At 37.6% G+C, this 9,334-nt stretch overlaps 2 protein-coding genes across 6 annotated transcripts in view; one reads left to right on the plus strand and one right to left on the minus strand.

Annotated features, from left to right (window-relative positions):
• LOC105569207 (tensin-3) overlaps nucleotides 1–9,334 on the plus strand; it is a 196,057-nt gene that overhangs the window by 42,734 nt on the left and 143,989 nt on the right. The window lies entirely within an intron of this gene.
• The window catches only part of LOC105569209 (putative sodium-dependent multivitamin transporter), a 21,787-nt gene that overhangs the window by 7,414 nt on the left and 5,039 nt on the right, over nucleotides 1–9,334 (minus strand). The window contains exons 2-4 of one of the 2 annotated variants that reach the window (XM_012025461.1): nucleotides 1,639–1,839; nucleotides 1,277–1,405; nucleotides 333–554 (exon numbers count right to left, since the gene is read on the minus strand). In XM_012025461.1, the coding sequence (XP_011880851.1) occupies nucleotides 333–554; nucleotides 1,277–1,405; nucleotides 1,639–1,644 (357 nt within the window). In that variant the 5' untranslated portion in view covers nucleotides 1,645–1,839. Of the gene's footprint in view, nucleotides 1–332; nucleotides 555–1,276; nucleotides 1,406–1,638; nucleotides 2,665–9,334 lie in introns of those variants that run through there. The other variant, XM_012025460.1, reaches the window with a different exon arrangement.

The following is a 9,334-nucleotide window of genomic DNA, read 5'->3' on the forward strand; positions in this document are numbered from 1 at the left end:
GTCAGCTTAATAGACGTCATTTCTCCTTACGTTTAGAATCGGATTTATTGAAGATCCATATGAACAAAATTATTGCGCAATTTAAAGTTTAATTTAAAAATAATAATAATTAAAAATTGAAATCAATTAAAGTTTAAACTCTGTGAAAATGTTTGATTCTGATTTTCACATTAAGTTTACAATTTCTGCCATTTCTCTATTTAAACTTTGACTTTAATGTATCGATATTAAATGTTACTCGATTAGTACGTAACTGGTTTTCCCCAAAAGAGTTTTGAAACATTGCTTAGACTAGTAAGCGATATTGCTCCTCCAATCTCTTGGAAAATTACCTCGTAGATGCTTACGACCTTCACTTCGAAGAAAACTGGCAGATAAAGTACGACTATGATGGGCACGATGAAAATGCCGGTAGTATACATTAATACAACGATCAGGCCGCGGATATAAGATTCCCCGCTCATTCCGAGCATGGTAATTCCTGATACATGAGAGGCCATCATGGCGATCGAGAGGGGCAAGACACCTAATGAGTTGTCCGCGGAGAAGTATTCCTATCGATGATAATTTTGCGATCAGTTAAACAGCAGCCTTGTATGCAGGAAGCATCGTTTACGATGCCCAACATAAGTGGATCCGCCCGTCATTATCGCGATAGATAAAATTAATCAACGTAAATCTCGATAACGTTCCTTTAAAGAAAATGTCTAATCATTTAACTATATTGGTCGGCAAAATACGATTTGTCCGGATATATAATTCGTCAAGCAAGACAACCGCGTTGTTAATTAAAATGCCAGTTTAAATCTATCGTTGATAAAATTATGGAAGATGTTAACCTTCGGCTAATTATAGTTGGCAGGGTAATTATTTGAGAGCATTTTTGTCATTAAGAATATATGAGAAATGAGATAAGAGGGAAATGCCGTAAGCTAATATGTCATAACAGGCGAAATCAAGCGTGTTCCACTTAAACGATACAAGTCTGAATTGATCTCTCACTCGACATTCGAGATTTATACATTATCGATTAGCGCTTCTCGAATTATTGAACCGAATCGCAGCAACAGTTAATTAACATGTCGAACATTTGGAAAATCGCCCGGAACTTAATTTATTGCCGGTTCATAATTTACGCGAACAGTAATATTTATCGTACGAAATGGATCGCGTACATAACGGTACAGATATGATATTCGCGTGCGGATTATCGCGATCGGATAGCTTTAATGACGAATTGATCCGTAGCGTAGAAATTGAATTTTTATAAACTAACCGCCGCAGTACTTTGTCGACCACCGCTGAATCGATAGTAAAGCCCGATAAAGACGGAGACCGACATAATTGCGCCGATCACAAGATAGTCTTGCCATTGCAACCTGTTAGTTTCGCCTTCGATAAACGTCTATAAATAAGGACAAAGAACAAGATCATCTTTACTGTTGAAAAATCGGCAGTAGAAATTTTAGACACAGTTTCTTAACAGTTTAATTTTAAAATATGTCTGGCTTTAGAACACGCGATATAAAATAGTAGCGAAATTATTTTCTTAAATGCTTTGAAATTTACAATCCAAATTGCAATAAACTTAGTTTGTAAAATCATTATTTGATATTTAAATATGTAATTTGTACTCACATCCATTTTGTGAAACTTACACCATTCACTCGACGAAAAATTTAACTTGAGTCGAGCTATGTAAATTTTGAAAATTTCCACCAAAATACGAAATCTACGCGATTTTCCCTACACTTTGGAGACACAATGAGCACGAGGATCCAAAAGTTCATGAGTGTTCGACAAGGTCTCGCGAACGAATGTGTCCGTTTCCATTGCATGCTGTAAAACGCAAGAGAAGTTATTACGTAAAGAATTGCTTGGCATCTTTAACATTAAGCCAGCACGCAATCCACAGAATTTTCATCGGTAAATTAGACTTCGTAATGTGTAGTGGACGTAGTAATGTGCTGTTTAATGCTAATTAATAGTCAGATGAGTAAAAGTTTATCTACGTAAATATCGTGAATATTAGAGGGAAACTGAGTTTCGCGAAAACATGTAATTCCAAACGTTACCGTAAAGAAATTTATGCAACAGATGTGTCATATAATACTTAAAAAACTCGGTGAATTTACGAATGTTCTAATCAATAGCTGTAATACGGATACATCGGTTGAAATACATTAAATCGGGAGGAAAGGTTTAGATTGCGATCGAGGGATAAGACTCAATCTTAATTTAATGTGCCGTAGACGATATCGTTCAAGATGATTATCTTTACACTCCGATCGATGCGATGGATTAATTCACTTAACAGCGATGAAAACAAAAAGAAGAGCGGGTAGAAACTCTAAATTGATAGATACATTTCATTTTGACGTTAATTAAGTAACAATCATAATTGAATCTAAGGGAACGTGTCTTCGCTAACATTATATTGTACAGCATTTATATCTCAGGCACACGCCATTGTCGTTTTATTTGAACTGGTTATGAACAGGTTTACCGTGTGCTTTTTCTGTTTTTAAAATGCAATAAATATAGTTTATGCCTTTAAAGACAAAACGATGACAAGTTAAAGATGTTAGATAATGTGTAATAATATAATGATGATGTAAGAAGTAAAGTTATTTTGTAGAAGATATACGAAAATAACGAGCACAAATATTATATGTTACATCACTGTTACATTAACACAATTATCTGTTATAATGTATTTATCGTAATGTCGATGTTTTTTTTAGTATTACGACACTGTTGTTTTGGGAACACAAAGAATAGTCGTAAAAATATAACACGAATAATCAGTGGCATTATATAATAATCGGAGACGCGGACGGTTGCGCATTTTTTAAAATAACGATGTGTATACAATAGTATAATCAAATTATAAATAACTTCCACTCATGGAAACATCTTGGGAATTTAAAGAATATTAAATACGTTCCTTTTGACAACATATTTTACGTACTTGTTTTTAGTTTTAAAATAATTAAAACAAAAGGAAAAAGGAGAAGAAGTCTTGGAAAGTTCGAAAGAAAAACGGATCCATTATTTTGTCACTCACTTTGGCGTGTATTTTCTTATTTGAATTTATTTCTATAGCTAGTTGTTGACGCGGTACGATAATGGTTAATGACAATCCCGTTTAAGCGTTCGGCTAATTTCCGACGTGGTTGCTGGTCTGTCGACCGCGTTGTTTTACGCGAACAGCATTGCCGATAAAAGAGGGGAAAAGAACTGCGGACAAAAGAGGAGCGGGGAAAGAGAAAGACAGGAGGATAGGATGGGGGAGAAAAAGAGGAACTCGTAAGTGGCGAATTCCCGTCATTAAGTCGTTAGCCGAACGACAGCAGACTAACTGTCGGCTAACTGGCTGCTGAACTTGATCGACCAATCGTTGACCCCCGCGGTCAATCGAAATTTACCGTGTGTTAACCACTCTTGTTCCACGTAATTCGTCGATATTATCCGGATGCGTAGACTGCTTTCGATAATTCGACGAGGGAAAGTATATCGTCGTGAAGCAGCTGGAACGGTTCAATTTTGAGGCGGTGCAGGGGTTAATGTAAATTTTGTTCACAAGTCAATTATTTGGAAAGCTACGTGTTTCCTATTACGACCCTATAAAGGACAAAAGGTTTGCTAGTTCTTTTCGAGTTTTCGAAGAACATTTCTTCTCTCTGTCGCCGAAGCGAGAGATTCCATATTCCAACACTTGCACGAATATGAATTTATTTATAAAGTGTATTTATGTAAATTAATCAAAGAGTGGCAAGGTACTAACTCATTTCGCTCGTTAGATGCGATTATGAATTCTTATGCATTCGACACACAGATCAATCTTTTTCACATCCATCATATGTAGTCAGGGATTAACGTCACCGTTTCGATACAGGTGTTGATTAATTTGACGTATATTTAGAATCTCATTGGCATCTTGAAGTTTGTGAAGTGCATCAATCCTGAATTTGGTTTCTCTTTCAATATACGTATATGACGTGAGGTAATCTCGGTCGTGCCATTAAATAAATCTGATATACGCTAGTTTCGTTACTAGGATTTTAGTTTGAATCATTAAACAAATTTCAGTCTTTCTCGCGCAAAATTCATCTCCAAGAATACATTTTTTTTTAATTACTTAAGATTATATTTAGATGTATTTGATTTTACAAATAAATACACATACAATGCGCTGTAATATACGGACGCGAAGATGTTTTATTGCATCGGGAAGGTGTCGGAAGTTACCGTTATTCGATTCGCTTGAGAATGTAAGCCGATCTGATAATGCTCGCGTGCGAGCGAGCTGATTCCCATAATTAATTCCAATTACTAATTAATAACGAGATGGCTGATCCCCTGTCTCATAATTGTGGCATTCGACTCAATTCGTGCGTGATGCTACGCTTCGTACATTCGTGTTCTTAATTAATCTAACGTTTGATGTAGGGGGGACGTAATAATCACAAGGGTCAATTCTAGGAATAAATTTTTCGAAACACTAAATATGTATTAATATAAATATGTAACAAGCAATGTTAAGAAGCGGTTTCTGGTATGACAGAATACAATGCATTTCTTCTTCTGTCAAATTATTGCTCAGTCGCTTCGCCGAAAAGATACTTTTTTGTGGAAATTTGCTAGGATAACGTCATAAATATCTGTCAGTTATTGTGACACTTAGCGTAATTAAACTTACTATTATAAAGTCTAAATTCTGATCCAGAATCATACGATGCGACTTATAATATCTTTTTCATCTCGGTCCGTCGACGAAGCATTTCTCCTCACGTTTAAACATTTAAATCATCTGAGCTCATCAAGTATCAAATTACTGCCACCCCGTGAATTTTTATCGTGTTTATTTGAATCATAAATGCAAAAAGATGGTTTATCGTCACGTTTTAATCTACAATTTTTGCTTGAGTAATCTGTATCTTCTCGTATTTAAAGGTCTGTTTCATCTATTTATACATTGAATATATTAGAGACACGCTATAAAGATAATTCACGCGTTTTCGTAGACCATTTGCGACAGAAAGAATTTGCCGGGAATGTCGTTTGACGTAACCGACGGCGTGATTGTTGCGTGACGTCGCACCGGTGCGGTGGTCGGAAATGTTTCTACTCGCAGGTGCACCGCGAATCTGAATATTTCGTGTCGCAATGCGAGGTATAGCCATGGTAATGCGGAAAAACGGACCATTGATTCACGTGGAAATGCATGTACTGTCGTACCGAACAACCGGAATAACAGATGTGTAAGCGCGATTAAAATTCAGGTAACCCGAATTATCTTCTTAAAAATGGCCTTATATTGCGGAAGCATTGTGCAGTAGTTTACATGACTAATCGTGTTAATAACGAGCGTTTAGACTTACGTAAAAAGACTGGAAATTACGACTTATCATAATTCTCCGCCACATAAAGGCACACAAGTATGGACGTTGATAGTTTAATACCATCGTTAAAATATTTAAAGGCACAAATTTCAATACCATTATTTTTTATTTACAACGTGTTTACGGTGTGAAATAATATTGGACACACGCGTGTGACGCGTGTGACGCGTCGCGATACGAGATTATGATTTTCTCACATTAATATATCGTGGCTCTGGGAAAATTTCGTGTATCATTAAGTCATCCTAAAAGTTTATATTAGCGGCAACCGTTAGTCTTCATCAAGTCGCGCAAGTGTCAATTGGTTCCCTTGATATCGTCGCGTAGCTCGCCATAACTCAAAGATGCGGGCATCGCTATGAATTCCAAGGCGTGACAAAAAATTTACGGGTCTCTTCAGTGCGATACGTAGTATGTTACTCCGAAGCTGTCAATTAAGTTAATTAACAAAGCCGTGCGCTCTTTCCCAGCGGAGGCAAAGGAAATGCTTCACTTTTTTACGCGTCGCCAAGCGGCGCAAACTGGCCGTGGAAAGTAGAATGTGACAAGAGCGCGTATTAAAATTCTTGCATGCGTCGCGGCGCTGGTTAACTAACGAACTGCGGCGACCGGCAATTTTTCGATGGTGTATGCCGGAATGTGCCAATCTGCTGTGACGCGTAGCTTAATGGATATTCACAATCGATACTTAAATTGCCAGCGTTAAACAAATTTGCGTGTAATGCAGTTTGACGTTCTGCAACTGCGAAGCGTCCAACTGCGAATTGGAATCAGTGAAATTCAATAGCAATTTGAAACGAGGGGGAAAAAATGCAATTTATTAAGATTGGACATTTCTGTATTCTTGCATATGTGAATACATTTCGTGTCTTTCGTGCGATATTTATTCATACATTTAATCGATCATTTAACTTGCTAATTCACCTCGACAGTGCCGTGCAATTAAAAATTGGTGTTTGCAAAGATTATCGATTTGCCTGAATTATTAGGAAAATGATCGGATTATTGTATTGAAGATGTAATTTAAAATATTAAACATTATCTAAGATGTGCTGTGCCAAAAGTGTCGATGCGTGGAAACGCTCGAATGCGTTTTTCCGCATTACCATGGCTATACCTCGCATTGCGACACGAAATATTCAGATTCGCGGTGCACCTGCGAGTAGAAACATTTCCGACCACCGCACCGGTGCGACGTCACGCAACAATCACGCCGTCGGTTACGTCAAACGACATTCCCGGCAAATTCTTTCTGTCGCAATTTCGATGCCGCGCTCGATATATCGAACGACAATCACTCGCGATCAAGGCCGCACGGGTGTGGTCATTAATTGTATTAAATTACGTCGGTCGGAGGAAAAAGTGAGGCAAAGTATACATGAAAGCGCATTAATGCCATCCCTGTTGCACGCGATCAAATATTTAAGAAGGGCGTCTTTTTTTACGCAGTTAATTAGATAATTTATTTTCTATTCTACAGGAAAACGAATCGATTAATTGTATGTGATGAAATCCCTTTATCGCACCGGATGACATTACTGCTTCCGATCGCGCACAACGGCAATTGTTTGTTGATTGATTATCGAGTAACGCCGACAACAATGTTATGTTGTTAACAGATGTCGACGAACAGATACAAAATGAAACGCGAAAGAGATGTAGATTACGATGCAGATTAATACAAATTATCCAAATCCGGTGACAATTTTAACATGAAAATTTTTCATCGACTTTAAACGAACAACATTACAATTAAATAATTATTTTCTAACCATTATTAAGAGAATCGATGACAGACTTTGAGGAAATCGATAGTAAACTTTGAGGAAATTCCTAACAGCATTAATTTATTTGTAATAATTTCAGAATTGTCAAATTTTTTATACAAGTTACTTTCTCTCTGTCACGCGTGTCGCCCTCATAATTTACTCATATCCGCAATCTCATGTGACCCAGTCAATAGCAAGTAAGGGGCCCAACGATTACAAGCACACGCGAGATCGTGAAGTATGAAACGTCTAGGAAAACAAATTGCCGTGAGGCGGCCGACTGATAGAGCATCAATTTCCTTGCAAATTCTCGCGGCGATTACACATTTTCCAGGCACGCCTCGTTATACATCACTTTATCGTTGCATCATGAACTCAAAGTGTTCAATGACTTGGCGGTCAAGTCGTTGTATTTGCGCCATAAATAAAGTAGCTGGATTTTGCACGCTTAATGCGGCGCATTAATCTCACATCCTCATTCTCGTTGCCGCGAAAAGGTCAGATATTAGCGTTATTATTTTCATTTAAATAATGTTGTACGTAATTTGAAACAATAGGAACGGTAGAAAGAAATATGATTTCTACAGTGTTTTATCGCGTAAAAGAACGTTGCGTTTTAAGACGTAATAGTCTCGGCCATTTGATTCAGTTGCAAGGAATTATCAAAGTTTCACGAAAAATATGAAAGGTCTTTGATATTATTTTAATGTTACTGGTCAGGATGTACGTAAAGAAGATTTATGAATGGGCATTTATCATCGTTTGAACGTCATTGAAGTTTACAGCTTCGGATAAATTTCTTTGCGTATCTTTTTTTATCGCCTATGCGGACGTTTCATCCTCGAGATCGATAGCGCGGCACCGCGAGATCGCGAGACTCGAAGTCGCCGTTGTTTTTCCTGACGACACGCGACCCGTCTGATGACTAGCGATCCGACGTGCCCCGTCTAAAATCCTACGAACTGTCCGCAGTCTAATTATCTACGCCAACTCGCAGTAGGCTGTGGCACGGGAGTCACGTGATAATGACAGGAAACGTGTCGGCACAAGAGAAACGCGCTCTCGAACGGTTCTCGACGGCGTCGCGTGACTTTTGAGAACGACAATCTCCCATCCAATTGCCGCTCCACCAGACGTCGAAAATGGCATCTTCCTGGTGACGCGGTATTAGAAAGATTCGCACGCAAGAATTACTTCGGGAATGCGATGGATTGCCGGCGCGGATCTCTCCGTGGCAGCTCAATCAACGCAGGAAGCGCTATTTTCGATGGCGCGCTTTGATAAATACCGCAGTGAACAGAATCCGCGGTTCGTAATGGTTAAGGTAGTTGTTTCGCGACAGTAATGCTCGAGAGTTCATTCCAGACAGGAACCAGTACTCAATTATTACAATGATATATCTTGATGCAGTATTGTTCTAAAGAATACACTTACGATTAATACATAGGGTAAAGGCAGGTATTATGGCCATAGTTTTGATTTGAGGTCATAATTTTCAAACCGCTGGTTTTTTTATTTTGTAACTTTCTGAAATTCTAGTGTATTTAATAAGCTTTGACGACAAAATGTTTTGAAAAAAAAGAATCTGAAAGTATGCGTTTTGGCCATATTAAATTTGGGGTGGATAATATGGCCAACTATAAAAAAAAGTGTACAAAACAGTAATATTTTGCAAAAGTGAGGTATTTACTTTAATCGTAAAGTATTACTTTAATCGTACAGAACATGAACTTTGAAATATTTTAAACATACGAGTACACATTTAAGAAATGTGTATGTGTATGTCCACTCTCTCTACGTAACGCCGTGCTCTCACAATTTATTAATAAATTGTGAGAAATAACTATTTTCTTTCTTCGCTGTTATCACTCTCAGCACTGGCGTACTCTATACTCTGTTGTACTCGTACTACTGGCCATAGTAGCTACCTTTGTCGCTGGCCATATTAGCCGCCGAGCATACATTTAATAATGTGCATTATAATTATCAAAATAATGGGCAAAGCACGATAAATTTATTATAAAAATATAGCCAAGGTTTAGGTTTTGAAATGTGTAATGAGAAAAGCCAAAATTATTTTGTTTTAATTTGAAAATCTTACTTAGTTGGAAGTGCCATGCCTCACTTTGACGTGTATATTTTGATGGTTATGGAAAACAA

This window comes from Vollenhovia emeryi, unplaced genomic scaffold, assembly GCF_000949405.1.
Source record: "Vollenhovia emeryi isolate VEMERY1.0 unplaced genomic scaffold, V.emery_V1.0 DF939125.1, whole genome shotgun sequence".
Lineage (NCBI taxonomy): Eukaryota > Metazoa > Arthropoda > Insecta > Hymenoptera > Formicidae > Vollenhovia > Vollenhovia emeryi.